Genomic DNA, 21,168 nt, shown 5'->3' on the forward strand with positions numbered 1-21,168 from the left:
GCATTTTTATTAATTAGGAACGATCTAAAAAAAGAAAAGCAATACATGGGATGAAGACAGGAAATGAACTGTTAATTGAGTTTGACTGACTGGGGGGGTGCGAGGGTTTGGCGCTGGTTTTCAGCATATTGTGCAGCTGCCCCCGCATCCTCTGGACCTTCCGCTCCCAATTCATTGTGAGCTAATCGCTCTCCATTAACCCCCATGGGACCCCCGCAGTCGTCATCATCCCATGATGTTTCATCTTTCTTCTCGTTGCCGTTTTCTTTATTTTATTTTATTCCATTTCTTTAAGATAACTGCCACCTTGCCTCATGGAAATAAACAGAATGACAAGAAATAACCCATCGCAAAATTTCAAAGAGTAATTCTCACAACAACCACCACATTACAGCTGTTTGACAAGCATGATCCCCGACATGAAAATGTAGATTAGCGACTTTAGCTTCTCCTGCTAGCATAGCTCACTTTGTGTTTCAGTTTTTTGTCAGTTGAGAGTTTGGCCTGCTTAGCATTGCCAAACTTTTACACTCAGCTGCAGTTGGCTTTATTTAAGTGACCTTGTGTGTTGACACTCTGGTGCTAAAACCTTAATGAAGAGTTGAGGCTGTGACGGATTGCCCCCCCCCCCCCTCAGGTCAAACTGTGTACAGGACAGTAATTAGCACTGCATAGTGATCCAGTCAGTGGCCAGCAGTCATTTTGGGGCACCTTGGCATGCTTAACAAAAGTTATTGTCTCTCAGTGTGCATTCATGTTGTTGCCCCACATGTGTCACCTTGCTAAAGTCACTGAACGCTGCACGCTGCTGCTTTTTTGGTTCATTAATCTGGGACATACTTTAGTCGACTGTACATTCGGTTCCCTGTGCTCTACATGTGATCCAAATGTAATCTACAGTATATTCTGTCTAAAATTGATCTCGATGTGATTCACATAGGTGACGTTCACACTGCGGTGTGTGATGCCCAAGTCAGAGTTTGTCAGAGTTTATCATATTTTATGTAGTCATTCATTCACATTACAAAAACAAATGCAATTTGTGATCTGTACAGAACGCGTCTGTGTTATGACGCGCAATTGCGCAAAGCACGAGCATCAAGTGACACGTCCAACATCCGACGTCATGCGGCACTGTTTACGGAAGCAATTATGGTCGAGCATGCGTGGGCTCATCTTTTTAGCAACTTGTATTGACAGAAGAGCAATGCCGTAGGTGGCAGAAATATTTTGGGGAAATGAGGCGATGCTTTTCGATCTCTTCATATCATGGAGACATCTGTTAAAGATGACGACATGTCTCTGAGACATCTACTAAAGATAACTTCAAGTCATGCTGCGTGTAATAAATTAACCGTTTGTGTGGCTGAATTACTACTATCACCACAAATGTCAACTTGTGTTACAAGATGCTTCTTTTCTCAAGTGGGATTACAATAAAGTCAAATAGAAATAATAAAACAATACAGATACATAGACGATTCGGAGTAGCCCAATATGGGTACGTGAGCGCATTGCAGGGATTACGTGGAAAGATTTAAAAATGTATTTTCCATTTAATCGTTTAATCTGAGGCACAAACCCACCAAAATCACAAAAGCCAATTTAAAGTTTACTGTAAATGCCTTTAAAGGGGTCCTATACGATATTATAGTCAAGGGTTTTTTTTGTGGTAAATGTTATCAAAGTCATATATAACAAAATCAGGTTTGTTATTTAGATTTGTGTTTAGTTTATTTATATTGATTTGTTTCCAAGGCAACATATTATTCATGTTCAATTTGAGTTAACAATGCTTAAGAATTAAATATTCAAAATAAGGAACCAAACTAAAATGGTTTTCATTTAATAGTCAAATCTGTTCCATTCTACTTTTTGGATAATTATCAACAAGTATGTGTGAGGGGTTGGGAACCAAATTTTAAATATTTGTTTTTCAAGGAATCCTTGCAATTACACCAGAGACCACTTGGGGCCCACGGAAACACCCAGTTTGGGGTTGAATGAACTGCAATATTCCCAAACATACAAAGCGAGACTTGCCTGCACGGATATCACCAACACTCCAACATTTCCGCATGTGCAGTAGACGCAAATGGAGCCCATAGTCGACAAGTGGTTGAGATCTGATTTTCAGAAGTGGAGACGTGGTCCAGATGTGATCAACATTTCGTATATGCTGTGTGTGAGCCTCGTGTCATTTACATGCGGTCAGGATGTGAACCTTAAATAATAATAAGTCTACATATGGTCCAGATTTGATCTTCATATCGTGTAGATGTGATCCCGAGTTGATCTAAATGTAGTGTAGTATAACTTACATGTGGTCCAGATGTGGTCATATGCAAAAGTTGATGTGATCTTTGTGTAGTCTCCATGTGTGTTAAGGCTCCTTTGGAGCGACTGCTCGTCAGTTTTTTCATGTCAAAGAGTATGAAGTGCTTTGTTGAGTGAAGACATGGAAAGCGAGAAGGGACGGATGAAGTCATCTTGTGTACAGCAGCTTTCACAGACACAAAAGAATGGAGCGTTTTGCCGGCAGCGGTTTTATCTTCGCTTGTTCAATGGAGGCGTTGGGAGGGCAAGAAGACAACAGGAGGGGAAACGGAGAAGAAAGCACAAGTGAAATGAACAGCTGCGCCACAAAACCTCTCCTTCCTACCAAAAAAGAGCGACGGAAGAATGAGGAAATGAGTGCAGAAGGATGCTGAGCAGAAGAAAAGAGCAGAATGAAGACAGGCCATATGCTCAAAAATATCATAAATAATCTCATAACAAACTAAATGAGTTACCCCCCCTCCCCTCCCCTATTTTTGGTTGCACTACTTGTACAGCTTATGGAGTGTTGACATGATTGTAAACTTAAATGAGCACACACACCAAAGGTCTTCAATCCTGTTCCTCGAGAGCCGCTCACCTGCCCTTGTTTCCATCTCACCCTGCTGCAACACACCGGATTGAAATAATCAGAAGTTGGATAATGTTCCTGATTATTTGAATCAGGTGCATTGCAGCAGGGAGAAATGGCAAACAGACAGGATACCGGCCCACCGGGACAAGATTGAAGACCCCTGACATTATGCATTATATCGCAAGTCACGAACCTTTTAGAAAGTTAGAGCTACTACTTTAAGATTGAGTGAGGTGAACGCCTACCAGTTTCATGCCGTGGGCACCATGTTGGTCACCCGGGTCATTAGTATATACTAGGGGTGCCGAAGTCCGGTCCTCAAGAGTCCCTAATCAGCCTGCTTTAGAGGTCTCCCTCCTCCAAAAGCAGCAAGCTTTGAGAAGCCTGATCATTTGAATCAGGTGTGTTCCCACAGCAGTGCAAGGCTCCTTTTCTATGATCCGCCATCCTGCATTTGTCTCTGAATTTACGCCAGGTCTAAAAGGCCTCTGTTTTGGTTCACAAAAATAGAGCTCATAATATTTATATGGTTTACTTGTGCTCCAGATTTAATCTACATCTTGTCTACATGTGAAGAGTCATGCAATGACATATTAAACTCGCCAGATGACAAAAATTCGTGAGAGCGAGTAGACACCGTTCTGTTGTTATGTTTCCAATCAATATTGATCCATTGTCACACATAAACAGGAAGTGGTGTCAGTGCAAATATCGACTTGAAAATCAATAAATGGGGGTGACGGTGCGTCAGACAGCAATCCTTAATGGAAGCAAATGTTCAATGGTGGGTCGACATTAGGGACAATTAGCGCAGTGCCCCATCACAATCAGCATTATTTTTCAAAGGTCTAGTGGATGGATGGAGAGTTTATATTTAATACAGTGCAATAATAAAATAAATGTTCTCTTTTGTATTATGAAGTCTGCCTAGCAACAGGTATGTGGCAAAACCAGGAAACACAAGATGATCTTTTTTTTCCATCTTGGTTGCTTGCTCCCTAACATTTGTCATTTTATAATGTGCGCTTACACTTTTTAAAATTGTAGTCGTTTTGGAAAATAATTTAACTGTATGAAGTGTGTGTGTGTGTGTGCGTGCGTGCGTGCGCGTGTGTTTTTGTGTGCAGGTACTACGCCATCTGCTGCCAGCCTTTGGTGTACCGCAACAAAATGACACCCATGCGCGTGGCCCTGATGATCGGCGGATGTTGGGTGATTCCAACCTTCATCTCCTTCCTGCCCATCATGCAAGGATGGAACACCATCGGCATCGACCACGTTGTGAGCGTCCTTTATTTTCATACAATTGCTTTTTTTTTTCTTTTTGCAAAAAGGTCAGACATTTTTCACAAGTTCCCATTACAACGTTTGCTTGACAAGAATGAATATTTGGTGGAGCAATATTCCAACTTTGTTTTTTAATCATTCTCAGAGGATTGCAGCTTTTTTCTTAGAATAGAAATATGATGTATCCTTTTAAGATGACAATATTTCCCTACCTGACAAATACACCACTGTTTTTATATTGACTTTTTCTCGAAACTCTTCTCATAACATTGTAATTGCAAAAAAAGGAAAAGAAAAAATATTCTCTCGAGAGTCCTTAAAGACAAGATTAAAAAAAATATTTTCTTGGAAAAAGCGTTAAAAGACCGCTTAATTCTCATAAAGTAATTTATTTCTCTTGGAAAACACATCTCAAGATTGATAGACTACAATTAAATACGTACTTCGCGGTTCTCCCAGCCCCACGAAGCACATTTTTTTAAATAGAGCTTTAATCTTTAAATTGAATTAGACTTTTTTATAGTTGTTTGAACATTATGGTTAAATATTACATTTTAAAATAAAATTAATTAAATGTAAGTGCTTCTTTTAAAGAGTAAAAAAAAAAAAAAAAAAACTAATCTTCAATATATCAATATCAAATTATATGAAATAATTAGATTGTGATTTACTCTTTGTCCATATCATCCAACCCAACAGATATTTTTTATCCTTTGTGAAGATCCACTAATATTACCGTTATTATTGAGGCGTTCCGACTGCCTCCATGTTCAGTATTAGTATCAGTGCATTACACTCGTTATTTATAGGTGATAAGGATGGGGCCAGCATCCAAATAGCAAATATTCCAAATTTATTCTAAGCATTTTTTATTTAAATATTGAAAAAGAAAATTGCAAATAAGTGACCCTGCGGGTGCTTAACTGCGGGTATGCAGGGGTCCTCTGTATTTGTCATAGCGCGTGTTCCAGAAGGAACAGCACATTGAATTAAAATAAAACATATTGATGTAAAAGTTTAAAAAGATGTTTTAACACAAACGGAGGAGCAACACATGTAGAGTATGTGCTGCTTCACCCAGTTTATTTTTTTTCCCCAAAAATATTGAGTCTCGCAAAGCTTTATGTCCCGTCTGCACACAGATCGACGAACGTCGCCACACGGAGGGCAGCAACTCCACGTCGTGTGTGTTCCTGGTGAACAAGCCGTACGCGGTGACGTGCTCGGTGGTGGCCTTCTACATTCCGTTGGCGCTGATGGTGCTGGCCTACCAGCGGATTTACGTGACTGCGCGGGCTCACGCACTCCAGATCGGCGCACTGCAGCGGGCGGGTGGCGCCTCGTCGTCATCGGACTCGGCCGACCAGCAGCGCAACCACCGCATGCGCGTGGAGACGAAGGCGGCTAAGACACTGTGCATCATCATGGGCTGCTTCTGCCTGTGCTGGGCGCCCTTCTTCATCACCAATGTGGTGGACCCCTTCATCGGCTACACGGTGCCCGACCAGCTGTGGGCGGCCTGCCTGTGGCTGGGCTACATCAACTCCATGCTTAACCCCATCCTCTACGCCTTTCTCAACAAGTCCTTCCGCCGTGCCTTCCTCAGCATTCTGTGCTGCGGGCGCAAGCGCTACCGCCGGCCTTCTGTGCTGGTGGGCCCGCGCGCACCCTGCACTGCCACGCGCATCAACGGCTCCACGCATGTGCTCAAGTAAGTGCTGCTCTGATGATTTTATTATTCTAAAAATTATTAAAACAATTTCTGCATTTAAAGTATTTTTTTAATTAGACATTTTATCACAGTCCCTGTGAAGATTTTTTTCACTTTTCTTTCCTAAAAATATATGTATTTTTCGAAGATTTTTGTCAATATTTCTGAAAAATAATGTTTTTGCATTTTTTTTACAAATAAGATTATTGTAAATTTGGGGGTGGGAAATGTCAACCTATTTTGGCTCCCCCCCAAAAAAATGTTTTTAAAGAATTTGACCAAAAAATGGCCTTGTTATATTACTATTTTCTTGAAAAACAAAATATTCATGGTAAGTATCTATTTGTTTTATTTTTTATTGCTAGATTATAAAACCAAAAATTGCATCTATTTCCTCGAAATATAAAAAGGATTATCGTAAGATTAACTTTTCTTTGCCTCAATCGATTCAATGATCCAATAGTTAAATTGTCTCGCCGAATGTATGAGCTTTCTGCATTCTAGTTCATGAACATAACGTCCGACAGAGGCGGCAGGAGTAGCTCCGCCTTGGTCTTTAAAAAGCCACTACTTTGGATGACAATTCCACCTTGAAAAGCATCAGCTCTGAGCTATGCCTATTACAAAACCCACGTCAACACAATTTTAAAGAATGAGGTTAGTTTTCCTCCAGATAGCGTCCCAGAAACCGGAAGCTCATTTGCCTCAGAATGTCGACAACTGACGCATTGCATCACGTGACCGACGCATTGTCCTGCACAGCACATTAACAGCACATCCGCATCACAGAACATGTTTATTCAACTACTTTGCGTGTCCCAATACTTTTGTTCAAGTTGACTTTGTAAACCACTTACACACTATACAGTGCATCATTTGTGATTTATATCTCTTTAATAGCATTTTGTCTGCTTTATCATTGAACCCAAGAGCAATAATTCTTAGACTGAACAGTATTCATATGAGTCATTAAGGGTGGGCCATATATACAAGAATTTTTAAAACAAGGATACCCACAGACGAGAAAATCAAGTGAACTTTTCCTTTTATTGCCGCACATCAATACAGAACCATCCTAAAAGTCTCTTCTTCATTCTTTTTGCAAGAAGCCATTAAATTGTAGTCAATAAAATAAATAAATAAATAAAATAACCAGTCCTTCTTCCAGCAAAATGGAACTTGGAATAAATTCCATGTTCCAGCTTGATAAGAACACGCTATACCAGGCATTCATCGTCACATGATAGAAAGATGCTATCTCTGTGCAAAGCACAGCAGTTTATTGACAAGGAAAAGGCTGAAATGCAAACAGTGTGGACATTTGCAGCCTCGCTAACCACAGACAAGATATAATGTCAATAAAAGTCATGTTTTGTTGTGAGAACATCATTTGTGAGGCTGTGCTGGCCGGCTCCAAGTGTCAAGAAGGAGATGCACATTATCATTTTAATTATTTTACCCGGGAGTCGTATTTTTGGTTGTTGCAAAAGACTTTTTAAACTCTTTAAAAATGCATCTAAAAGTAATATTACATTACATTTTTTTTTAGAACTTTTCAGATTTTTTTTCGTGGGACTGTTATTAAAAAAAAAAAAAATCCACAACAAAATACAACCCCATTGCTAGAAAAATAAAAATTTTATTTTTTCAAGATTAATAATAATAATAATAATAATAATAATATTTTTTGAAAGAGAAATTACAAATGACTATAATTGGAATAATTGTCTCATTTACCCCCCCAAAAAAACCCTACAAATCAAATAAACGGTTAGCTCTTTAAAAGTTTAACGAAACAAATACTGTCATCCCTTTTAATCTAATGAATGTGTGTGTAGGAGTGAGGTAACCTCTGACACCAACATCTCCCACCCCCACCCACAACGGAACCATTCTCCCACCCCACGCGAAGCTTCCTTAAATCACCACTGGCTGGCGAAGCGATTTTAAATAATACTGGGAAAATGTAATAAATATTGCATCCCTGTGTCCTAAGCTATTGGACAATACGAGGACCACTTAATAAGACGTGGTTTAAAACCTTGAAACTCACCAACAAGCTTAAACTCACTAAGATCCCCCTGTGCCATCAGTGTGGGATCCCCTCTTCCATTTGCTGCTGTTGCTCGTCTCCTCCTCATTCTCATCCTTAAAGAACAAATGTGAACACTTCCAAATATGGGCAAACCAAGTTGTCGTTTTCACGCACTTCACTGCAGCTTACGCCAAGAAGTGCTGTGTGAAAAGGCCTTTACAATATCAGTAGTAGAAGTCCTATACTTCTTCTTTGTTTGTGTTTGCATGACTGTATTATCAGAGAAGGGCATTCCACCCGGGGACTGAATGGCCCATCGGTCCGACTCGGACAGACGGCCATTTTGGGGGCGTAGTCCGTGTTCACCGTGTTTGTATGCAGGAAGGAGTACCTTCACTTTGCTTCAAGCTGACAAGAGGAGGGGAACTTGTCCTCTATCAAAAATTGTACACGTCGCCAGTCAGTCTGGTGACTGACGGTGATTGTGTTGGCAGCCAAAAGTGATCGTGGGTGACACTTAAACAGTTGCCACCAATTCTATCTACTCACAAGATACAATTATTATTATATGAATAAAGACGAAGGGACAAGGACAGATGGGCGCCCAGGTTGTGGATGGAGGACGGATCGTCAATTCAAAGATTAAGTTTTAAATGACTTGAATTTAAGGTCTTAGTTTGAAGGATGTGAATTTCAGGCCTTTGTTTTAAGATTTTAGATTTAAGGACCTGGTTTTAACGTCTTAGTTTTAAGGACGTAGATATTGGGTCTTAGCTTTAAGGCTTGGGATTCAAGGTCTTGGTTTGTTTGGTGTTTGTTTGAAATCTTTTGGTCCAAGGTTTTAGTTTTATAGTTTTGGATATAAGTGCTTAGGTTTTAGGACTTGGTTTGAGGTGTTTTGAGGTGCCTTATAGTTTTACTTTGAAGATTGTCTTAGTTTTAAGGATGTGGATTTGAGGTCTTAATTTTAACGTCTTGGATTTAAGTGCTTGGATTAGAAGACATTGATTTATTGTCTTCAACTTTGTTTGAGGATTTTGCTTTGAGACCTTGGATTTCCAATACTACGTTTGCGAACGTTTGAAGGTCTTCAATTTAAGGATATGGATTTGAGGTCGTTGTTCTATGGATTTTGATTTTCGGACTTAGCCTTAGGGCCTTGGATCCAAGATCTGAGTGTTAAGGATGTGGAGTCAAGGTCTGACTTTTTAGGGTTTAGGTGCTCTGATTTGAGGATTTTAGAGAACTTTGTTTTAAGAAATTGGCTCAAAGTCTTGGATTAAAAGGCTTAGTGTGAAGAAATTGGATTTTAGGACCCAGTTTTAATGACAGGGCCTGGTTGTTCTCAACTTGATTTTTTTTTTTTTTTTTTTTTAATCACTGCTTATGTTGATTTAACAGACCGTTACCTTTATCCTGTTCAAAGCTCGGTTAAATATAACGTGACATTTTAATTAATATAGCCAAGGATGTGGTTTACTCCCAGAAAGTCGTTTGTGGCTAACGCTGCCAGGTCAGCGCACAAAAAGAGAGTCTATTGTGGGCTTGACTTTGACATTGGTGATTACGCTGATGAAGAGTTGAGACTTATATTCAATAATATTTTAACATATGTACAAAGGAGAACACTCTTTTGACAAAAACAACAGAAAGATAAAGAAGCACCCATATAATACTTAAGACGGCGCTTTCAAAATGGGCACCAATAACATGGGTAGGAAAGGTCAGTGGTAATGATTTTGCATATTTAGGTATCTATTTGCTAAATGCTTTGTCAATTTACAAAAACATAGAAAAACATTGCTCGGGATTCTTTTTTCGCAAAAGGAAAGTAAGAGGAATTGAGGTATATATTTTCGCTAACCAGTGACGTGAACCACAAGTTTAACTTAGACGTTGCCACTAACTAACTATGTGACTAACCATGATTTGAAAAATGCATATTTAATGCTCGGTTAGCTCACGGTGGTCTTCACCGCCGGTTTGGCATTTACCAGTGGTTAAAATACATGGTAGTTAAAGTCTTAGTTTTAAGTACTTCAATTTAAATGTGCGTTGTAAAGGAATTGGTTTCAAAGGTCTATGTTCGAAGTCAAGGTCTTATTTTCACGGGTTTGGATTTAAGGCCTTCAATTTACAGATGTACATGATTTCAATTTAATGAATGAATTGATTAATTTTTAATGGACAAATTGAATTTAGATTTTAATATGTGATGGATTTAAAGTCTTAGTATTAAGAACAATGATTTTAGGTTTTGGATCATTTGGAATTGTGGATTTGGATGAATGGTCTTTGGTCTTAATCGTTTCAGGGCCGACAACTGGCACTTTTTTGTCTTGGTTTCATGTCTGGAAATTGTTGTTGTTCTTTTAACTTCCTGCAGATGTTCCAGTGACCACACAAGTTGTTTTTTTTTGTCTTTAATTGTGAAATCCCACTCAGGAAATCAGTGGTGGTCTTCATTAAAACATTTGATACTATCTGAATATTATTTGGATTTCTTTAGCTGCAAAACGCATGTTTGGGCTTTTTGTCTCCAGCAATTTTTATAGTTTCTATGCGTGCGTGTGTGTGTGTGTGTGTGCGTGTGCGTGCATATGTTTTTGCGAGCATGTGCATGTGTATGTGTGGATAACAACGATGTCTTGCAGACATAAACAAAAGCAAAGAGAGTAAAATCCTACCAGGAAATGTTGCTCTCAGCTCCCAATCACAATAAACGATGCTTATACACACACACACACACACGCAAGCACAAACACGAATGCGTCGCAAATGCAGATGCCGTAGCTGCTTCTCTTATGCATTTTGCCGCAGATTTCAACGCACTAAAATAATGAGGACTTTATTTTCATTTACACTTGAAAGATTTATATCATAACTGACGCTCAAAGTTTACATCTAAAGTTGCACTATTTGCCATTTTTTTTTATCTTAAATAACAATTGCTATCTCAATATGTACTCATAAATTTGGGATTTGTAAATTTTTGTCCAGTTCAATTTATTCTTTTCAAACTTCTTGCTTGCAAATTTTTATAAAAAAAAAAATGCTCTCAAAATGTTTTGTATTTTAACTCACTGCTCACAATCTCGGCAATGAAAATAAACATCTGCTCTCTGATTGGTCGACTGGATGTGTCAACTTTAACCTTGTTCTTCATCATCCCCCTCTTCCCTTCCCTTTCCCTCTCTCCATTTCCATCGTTCTATTCATCCTCTTCTCTTTCTTCACCTCCTTCTCCGATCCTTCTCTCCCATCCATTCCCCACTCTTTATCTTTCTCTTTCCCGTGAATATCTCTCTCTCTCTCTCTCCCCCCATCCCTCTCCTTCTTTCCATTCATCTAATTCTCAACATTTTCTATGCCTCCTTTCCCTTTTTCCTCCCATTTAAATTGCTCCTCTGTCTTCCATCCGTCTCTCTCCCATCCACCCGCCTTTTCTTCTTCATTCAACACCTCCTTTTCCGTCTATTTTTTACTTCACCCATTTCACTTCTTTCCTCTTTTTCTTTCTTTTTTGTGTCAAAACCTATCGTGTCATTCTTATTGTCTTCTCTTGCTTTTTTTCCACCTTCTTCACCTCCGCCTGCCATCTGTTAATTTATTTTCCATCCACTTTTCCTCCATCCTTTCATTCCCTCCCCTCATATTTTGCACGTCAACCCTCCGTTTGACATTTTCTTGCGTCTGTCTTCATTCCTCATCCAAATTCTCCCCTTCATTACATCCCTCTGGTTCATCTGCCTCCTCCTCCTCTTCTTCCTGCTGTTCCTCCTTGTCCTTCCTGCTCGTGTCTCCAGCAGCTGCTCCTCTGCCTCCAAACTGCTGCTCTGGTTGTGCAACACCAGGCCAGTGCCTGTCTAGCCGCTCTAAGCCTCACCTGCAGGCTCGCTCTCTCTCTCGCTCGCTCGCTCGCTCGCTCAAGTGAGTCTGGCGCACACACACACGCACACACAACTCTTTCCTGTTGACATCAATGACCGACTGAATAAAATCTGAGTGAAAATCATCGTTACCCAGTGCTGCAGGATGGCGAGCCTTGCAGCAAATCCAAGTCAAAGTCCTTTGTTTGCAAAAGATGCTCACCCAAATAAATTTGAAAACGAAAGCAAAAAAATCATATTGTATTAATGTTATTATTACAATACTTAATATTATTGCTTTCATTTTTATTGTAATCATGTTAATCCCTCAAAGGGAATAAAAATATTTTCAACATGTATACAGCAATGTTGACTATATTGCACTTGCTCATTTTAATCTCTCAAAGAATACTTTTTTAACTATAATTGAATTGATTATTCAAAGTGAATACTTAAATAAAAAAAAATCGATGTTGTTTTCATTTACTTTACAAATTTAAATCCCTCAAGTGTAGATCACCGAGTGCGCTGTTTAAATTGTTTATTAAATACCAAAATACTACATAATGGTGTCCATTAATCACATGAGAAAGAAAATTCGATGAATTAGCGAGCAGTCAGGTGCTGTGTTTATTCTACGTCATCACTTTTTTGTTACCATTTAGTGCAATCAAAGTAAGGATGAGAATGTGCACAAAGACAAACTACAGTAAGTGTGATTAATGTGTGCGTCATGATTGCTTTTTGCTGACCTCGAGAGCTCCTAAATCCTCTGTCGTGATGAACCAATATTCAAACAATTATGCCTTTTAATTACACCAGCACCACCAGCTGAGCAAAAATGTCGCACATTGAGTTTAACGTGAGGCCAGTGTCCTGGTCGTCATTGTAAAAATTAATTAAGACTGAAAGAATGAATTAATCAATGAGTGAGGCATTTGTCATTGTGTCATTGTTTGATTTTATTTTTTAGGGCGTCATATGCTGTGAGGACAAAAGTATTGGGACGCCTCTCTTGATGGTTACATTTGACAAGCAATAGTGCAAAATAGGGTTAGAGTTTGGGTTAGTTAGAATTAGGGTTAGGTATGACACTTAGGGATTGGGGTAAATTATGGCTATGGGAAGTAAGTATCATAAATTGTAGTGAATGAAGGTTAGGGAATTGGTATAGTGTATAATAGAATACGGGGACGTTCCAATTTTCTTATTTTTGGACACCATTATAGACAGTTTGACATTAACAATATGCATATAAGTACATGAAAAGTAAATACTGTAAATTCAATGAAGATTCAATGATTTCATTCAAATGCTTTGCACATAAATTAAATAAAAATACCTTTACATTCATGTTTATAAACAGAGACTTTTTAAAGATTAAATACAAATGTATTGTACTCACTTAAAAGTTAAATACAGTACAACCGTAGCTTATTTAGCGAATCTATTACATGAAAAGTAAAAAATGTATCTGTAGTCCCAATACTTGCACTCGACCAGTGCATCCGATTGTTGATGTCTGTATGCTTTTTTTTTTGTTTGACACTATGCAATGCGGGACTCAAACCACCAGTTGCCCCCACGAGCCTCTGTTGCAGATCGCAGCGCCATTTTCAGAGCTATAAGTGAGTGCCCGTGGTCATAGCTCTTTGAATGGTACTGCAGTATGCACACAGCTAAGCGGCCACGTGTCCTAACCCCGCACCCCACGCCTACGCCACAGGATGAGGAGGAGATTCCACGGCGACGGATTTCGTTCCACACTTCGTGTGTGTTTGCGCGTGTGTGTATATGTACGAGTCTCATAGAATGTCTATTGCATATTCATAATATAAACTGTGTCTCAAGGTCATTTGCTAAATGTTTTATCATTTTAGCCTCCTTCGATGTTCTCAACTAGGAATTGCAATTGCTTTTAAGGGACAAACAACCCTGTTGACCTATGTCTGCCATCTGCATGCTATACTATCTTATTATCTTAATTTGTCCCGACTTGTAAATGTGCATCCTATTGATGTCATATACCGTACTATTTTAATTGGTGTATCGGTTATAGGTTTGCTCTGTGTGTGTGTGTGTGTGTGTGCGCGCGTGTGCTCGCACTGGCTGGTTCAGAAAGGGTAAAAGGCACCAAGCGTCACATTTAATGACCTAAATGGTTCTTTTTTGAGGAGCGCTTGTTGCCGAGGGCAACGCTGAAGCTTGGCTGCAGTGTAATTGCAAGTAAAGCAGTTCAGCTCAGCTCCTGGAGCTTTCTGCTCTGTTTGCTTCATCTGTGGCGTTGACGATGAAGGTCCATGTTCATCGTCACATCCTGTCTTGTGATTGAAGAATGTCAAACTATGAACATTTCTTCTAATCAAGCAGGCCGGTTCCTCTGCGTGAGATCTTGAAAATTCAGCCCTCCAAAGTCAGTTGCACTTGGCTACTTGGTAGACAGACAGAAAGTCTCACATGGACATGTCTGCCATTTTCATCCGAAGCGGCAGTTTTACGCTCTGTTGACTCAGTTGCACTCTATAGGATTTTAAAAAAAGAAATCAGTACCCAAAGCCACATTCCCTGACCAACATGAAATTTAATAGCCATGGCTATGATGAGTTGACCCACAAAAAAGTCTCACAAAGCCATGGCTGGAATGTAACAAGAAGTCTACCAATTGAGCTTGACATTTTAACCTGAATAAGCTCTGTTTGCCGCTCGATTTTATTTATAATTATATATATATCTATCTATATATATATATATATGTAGATATATATATAATTATTAATAAATATATAAACAGGAAGTCTGTGTTTTGATTCAAAGCTATCATTTTAGCTACAGTTTGTTCGCTTTCCAAATTAGCCTACAAAGACTGACTCCTCCAGATTTTGAATCCCCCTTCTAGAATGATCAGGCTGGAATGGATGCCGAGTAGGCAACATCAACATTTGACACATAAAATGATTCTTTACAATGTTAGTTGAAATAACGTGAGAGTCTATCAAATGGAGCGCTGCAGGAAGACGACTTTAGTGGAGCGGGTTCTTGCCCAGTTGATCAGAGCCGTAATCTCCATAGCAGCACCTCCGAGGATGTGGTAGCCTTTGATATTGTACCGGTCAGTTACTCTAGAATTGGAACAGCTACTTCCAAATCGGTCACCATCATCTAATTCCCAAGCAGGGGAACTGGGGGCAGAAAAGAAAACAGAAGTAGTAAACAGGCCAACAAATAATTCAACTAAATGCTGAAATATGTAAATAAGTAAATCAGATGAAGCGCTGCGGGAAGGCGACTTCGGTGGAGCAAGTCCCTGCCGAGTTGGTCAATGCCGCAAGCTCCATAGTGGGTCACCATCAACTCGTGGCAGGCCGTCAGTTTCACATTTAGGCCTTCAGTGAAGTCCAACTTAGTCCGACTTGAATAAATCCCCCTCATATGACCATCATTTATGACACCACGACGGACAAATAATATAGAGACAGACACTTACGCAGTACTGAGTAAGTGTTGGACGACCTAGCTTCTCTTGAAATGTCCATCTTGAAAATTACCTCTCTAGTTTATCTGCAATTAAATCCACACTTTTCCCTCCTATTGTGGTTTAAAAAAGCAAGAATATATTTTAGATTTTCGAACGGGTGTGTTGATTCCGCATAGCGCTGCTCGCCCACGAGTGAATGTCCAATCACAAAACGCGTTCATCGCCTTCAACGTAAGGCCAGCGAGAAGACCTTACTCTCATCAACTCGTGATCTGATTGGCTAAGACAACTGTCTATCAACTGTAAACCCCGCACACTCACACTAAACATACGATTTTATCTGAAGGCCTCAGACGAATAGTGCGTGCTGCTGGTATTATGAAATCTGCCCGACAACACAAGCTAGCTGAATTCTGATTGGATAAAAAGTCTCACCGAAAAATACAACACTAGGATATAATATGACATCAATGAGAAGAATATGGTCATGATTTCTTGGCCAGTATCAAAAGACTTAAAAATGTACTGTAGCTTTAACTGATTGAGGTTTATTTTGAGCACTTACTTTGGATGGTGACATTGAAGCAGAATTGTAGTTTATTACTACGGTCATAATAAACAACAACAACAAAAAAACTTCCAGTAAACGCGAATGTGTTTGTTGCCGTTTCAACACATCAAATGATACTCCAAGTGCACGCTTTGCATTTGTTTACTGAAACTTCAAACGAGTTAGGGTGTTGACCCTTTGATGCCTCATTGGACACCGTCATGGCCGCTGAGCACACATGCACACACACGTATTCTCAGAATCTCTCTTGAAAGCGATTAGTAGTGTAATGGTGCGCCACGGCTGTCACTCATCCGGAAGTAATGAACCTCTAATCTACTGGGAGAGGCTCAACACATACGCAGGCACGCACGCAACGCACACACGTTCATTCAAGTAGTAGAAAGGAGAAGTTTTCCCTGCATCATTCCTCATTAAATCCACAGCGTGATGCGTTCATGGTGTTCCAAGGGTGTAGGAATGACCAGACTGCACCGCAGCCATCGTCATCTCTGTTGCTTTTCTGCCCGACTACACACAGATTGGCTTTTTGGTGCTTCTAATAAGCTTTGGACTCTGTAACGCTTTGTGACATTTCCCAGTGCCGACATGAGGCAAAATGGTCCAACTCTGCTTAATCCTGCCATGACATTACCTGCCCACGCACCAGCAGAATCATAATAACTGCTGTTAAAAGCTGATTTTGGATAGAGGGAGCAAGTGAGGGAGGGAAATAGCTGGGTTTACTTGGAGACTTTTTTGTCCATCTCATTAAAATCATTTGGAATGAAGATTTCTGGTCACCTGTTTACGTATGACCTGATCTTTTCCGGTCTGCCATTTACATGCTTTACTCCTTTAATCCGATAAGCCGTGTTATAGCCATGAGTGATGCAGTGATTGATGTAAATATCACGTGATTTATCAAGCTTGTGTTCTTTTGTGTATTTAACACAGTAGTTGCGTTAGTTTTAACACATCTCCCATTGCAGACAAGCTCTGCCATTTTAAAATGCATATACGACAACGTCACTACAATGACGCTCAGTCCGACCAACCACAATCCTCCTTTGAAGTTTGGCGTTGATCGACCTCCTAAAGCCAGCCAATGGCAATCATCTTGCAGATTATTGTCGGGCAGCGAAGGAGGGTGACATAAGCTGCTTCCGCTGGGCAGGACACACGCGAGAAACCCACTTCCGTTTTAGCGAAAGTTGCAAGACAGCCATGTTTGTCAGTATAATATTTTGTTGTAGAACATTATGTGACCGTATTTAGAATTTCACATTTCACAATTACCAGTGGATAAAATAGCTTGTTATGAAATGAACAAGCAACCTGCGCCTCGCGAGTCCAATAAAATTCAATATATCCACACTTTCCTCATGATTATTAAGCAATGCACATCTTCCTTTTGAAAATTTAGAAAAATGTCATACAATCCAACATATTGTATGGGGAGCCGCAATACCCGATGCAGAATGACATAGTTCATATTGTTGGGAGTGCACACATCACGTCGCCATGTAATGCGTCAGTGCATTGTCATGTGAGTGGTTAATTTTTAGTTTTTTTCAAGCCACACAACACAACTATCCAGTTTCTGTCCCACTTATCCTCTCTAGCGTCGTTCAAGAACAAATTGGTACAGAACACACACGTTGATGCGTTAAAGCACAGTGGCAATATAATCTAAATCATTTTTAATTTATTTCTGACTTTATTGTTGAGGGATGTCCATAAGTTCTTTAAAAAAAAAACACTTTCCTCATCCATTTGAATACTTTTTTTTCTTTAAAGGAATACTTAGTTCTTACTAAACCCATAGTAAAATCATTATCTTTCGTTGACGAGATATGTGGCAAAGATTTCACAGATAAAATTTTGACCATATCGCACAGCCTTTGATTGGTCATTTGGATACATTATAACCGCAATACCATGTGATTCTGATTCTGATTCTGATTCTGAATGAGTGAGATGTGATTTAGTGAGTAATGAGCAAGTTGACTAGTTCGTGAGTGAGTGAGTGAGTGAGATACAAGTGTATGAGTGATATGTGAGTTAGTGATTTTAAGAGATAGTTTGTTCATGAGTAATTGACTGACTCAGGTAAATATCAATTAGTGTTATTAAGAGTTTGTTACTAGTATTTAGGTTACGCTACTACAATTTTTGTTCCCATTCCTGTGAACTCGAAACACTGTAACTCTCAGCCAGAGTTGTAGTCATTGTAGTAACTGAAATCCCAATAGTCGTATCGACCAACTCTTTGTGAACAAAAGGACTTTGATTTGGATCCCGTGTGACCATGATGTATTTGAGTCCGTCTATTTGTGACAAGGGGCGGCACGGTGGACGACTGGTTAGCACGTCTGCCTCGCTGTTCAGAGGTGTGTGGTTTGATTGCAGCTTCGGCCTTCCTGTGTGGCGATTGCACGTTCTCCTCGTGTCGGTGTGGGTTTTCTCCGGGTACTCCGGTTTTCTCCCACATTCCAATGACATACATGCTAGGTTAATCGGACACTCTAAATTTACCCAAGATGTGATTGTGAGTGCAGGTTATTGTTTGTCTTTGCCCTGCGGTTGCCTGGTAACCAGTCCAAGGTTTACTCCGCCTACTGCCGAAAGATGGCTGGGATAGGCTGCAGCATACCCGCGACCCTGGTGAGGAGAAGCGGAACCGATAGTGGATGGATGGATGTCTGTGACAATGGGAAAGGAGGAGCAGTACACTGAGTGAAGATGAAGACCACTCCCTCAACTTCACATACTAGCCACCATATGTTTGTGACTTGGGATGAAGATATGTTGTGTTTCATGTTCCCTTTGACATGTTGTGCTTTGCTTTATGTGGTGCCTGTCAGGTATTCGGTGCTTCACAACGGGAACCACACAGCGCAGGAGAAGAAAATGCTGCACGACCACGCAGAGTCCAGCTTGTGACGCGCCGTCACTCACCTCCACCAAGCCCATATGCAGGAACAGTGCGGGGCGCTGACCTGGCCCAGGCCCACAGCGACCAAGAGAGTCTGGTGGACGGAGGCCAAACCACATCTGGTTCTGGTTCCCACCCCAATGTGACTGCGGTCCTGACAGAGTAGCACCACCTGTGGGACTTTAAGGGTGTGATGTTTCCAAAGCTCTGTTAATTTTGATATGGTATTTAATTTAATCGTACAACATATACATCACTTCTGAATGTGGATGTGTGTGCGCGTGTGTGTCTAGGTGTGTATGCATGCATGTGTGTGTTTCCATGGCGATGGAAATTTACAAAATTATTATTTTCTTTTTGTTTAGTTTTTTTTCCCGGTCTCTCTCTACAAGGGTGTGTGCGTGTGTGTGTGTGTGTGTATTTATGCATTTGTGTGATTGCGTGTGTGTGTGTGGGCGCTCGCTAACAAACAAAATGTGCATTAATTTCCGACTTTCAGATTTCATTTGAAATGAGGTGAACTGTTTGAATTTCAGCACTTTTATGCATGGCTCACCTTTTTAAGGTGCTAAAAGTAATGGAAAAAAATATCAATTGTTAATCATTCATCACCTTTCACATTTTAATAGTTGGTTGCAAATTCTTTGCACTCAATAACTGCCTGAAGTCTGGAATAAATCGACATTACCAGACATGGGATTTCATACCTGATGATTCTCTGCCAGACTTCAAATGCAACTGTTTTCAGTTGCTGCTTGTTCTTGGGGCCTTTGCATAATATTCCACTTCTTAGCCTGAAGGATGCTTTCACTGTATTCCTTGAGTCATTTTCCATCTGCACTGTGATGCACCATCGAATATGCTCTGAATATGAGCAGATTATTATCCCTGAGAGAATTCAGACTTCATCCTGCTGCTTTTGTCTGTCACAAGTTATCAATAAATACAAGGGAATCATTTCCATTGGCAGCCATACATACCTGACATTTGGCCAGGTGACTTTTGAAAAGGAGATTTTATTATTTTATTTTTTTTATTATTTTATCTAAAAAATTATTCTTCCATTACTTTTTGTCACTTAAAAAGTGGGAAACATGCTGTGTAAGCAAATTGTTCATCTGTATTTTCTGCATTGTTCAGCTGATTTGAATGCAAATTTCCTCAATTTCAAGCTGAAAGTCTGCAGTTAAAGTACGTCTCATTTGTTTGATTACAAATCTATTGTGATGGTGTTTTGAGCCGAAAAGATGTGTATTGTGTCAAAGTCCCAATATTTATAGAAATGACTGCACTTTCCAAAGGGGGAAAATTTGTAGCTTAGATTTTGAAAATATTAGATTTCTCTGACACACCTCATATATGCGCATTTATGTTTCCACGACAATGTATATTTTGTTTGTTTTTTTTTCTTTTGTCTCTTACAACTACATGCGGGTGCCAGAAAAGAATAAAATTCTGGAAAGATCTATTTATTTCAATATATTGTTTGGTAACACTTTATTTGAATGTCATAATCAAGACATAACACCTGTCATGATCCTTATGACAGATGTCATTAAGTGTCATTCCGTAAATTATGTCACTTTTGATGCTAAGTTGACAATGTTTATGATGTCTTGTTCATCTTAAGCAATGTCAACTTTGCATTAAAAGTCACGTAATTTAAGGAATTGCATGATCCATCAGGCTCAGGACTGGGAACGTACACCAACATGTTTACATAATGACACTTTACTTTGTTTCTTTTGTTGTTGTTGGGTTTGTTTTGTTTTTTGGGGGGAAAATGGTGGGTTCGGAATTCTTATGTCCTCTATTCAGGCCCCTGAAGCCATTTGACTTACATCACAAAATTTGGTTGACTTATCTCTATCATGAAGAGACCCACAAAAAAAAATGGCTTGAAAAGTCATGCCCAAAAATACAAAAAAAGTTTGCTATACAATTGTCTTCAGTCCATCAAAGACAAATTTGCCAAATGGTTGGTGCTAATTTGGGAAACATTTGGGTTTTCGTCAGTGCATGTGGGCGGTACGTGCCAGCAGTTAGATGACTCACAAAACTGTCAACTCTAATAAATGAAGTTTGAAAATTGGAATCTGCCCCAAAACCAGTTTCACTTGGCAACTTGAAATTGACTTGGCCAACCAAAAAGTCTCACCACACCATGCCAAAAAGGACACATGAAGTCTACTATTTTAGGTTTGAAACTGCTATTTTACATTTTAACTGCAAGTCTAAATTGTGGGAGGACTCAAACGGCCTCCTTTAAATCACTTTGTGTCATTCACAAACAGCGGGTGGACAAAAGTCATGAGACATACCCGATCATCAGTTAATCATTAACAAGTTGAACTAGACCTTTCAAATATATAAGACAATTTGAGGGGTCACT

At 39.7% G+C, this 21,168-nt stretch overlaps 1 protein-coding gene across 3 annotated transcripts in view; it reads left to right on the top strand.

Moving 5' to 3' along the window:
• htr4 (5-hydroxytryptamine receptor 4) overlaps window positions 1–20,137 on the top strand; it is an 83,934-nt gene extending 63,797 nt beyond the window's left edge. The window contains exons 5-8 of one of the 3 annotated variants that reach the window (XR_015842940.1): window positions 4,039–4,192; window positions 5,341–5,909; window positions 11,751–11,874; window positions 18,706–20,137. Coding sequence is in view for 1 of the 3 variants with exons in the window: in XM_088294600.1 (XP_088150726.1) it covers window positions 4,039–4,192; window positions 5,341–5,909; window positions 18,706–18,784 (802 nt within the window). In the remaining 2 variants the exon portion in view is untranslated. The remainder of the gene's footprint in view (window positions 1–4,038; window positions 4,193–5,340; window positions 5,910–11,750; window positions 11,875–18,705) is intronic. The other 2 variants (XR_015842941.1, XM_088294600.1) reach the window with 2 other exon arrangements.
• Window positions 20,138–21,168: the final 1,031 nt, after the last annotated feature.

Source organism: Idiotropiscis lumnitzeri, chromosome 4 (assembly GCF_059441095.1).
Source record: "Idiotropiscis lumnitzeri isolate Australia: NSW breed Sydney's pygmy pipehorse chromosome 4, RoL_Ilum_1.0, whole genome shotgun sequence".
Taxonomy (NCBI): Eukaryota; Metazoa; Chordata; class Actinopteri; order Syngnathiformes; family Syngnathidae; genus Idiotropiscis; species Idiotropiscis lumnitzeri.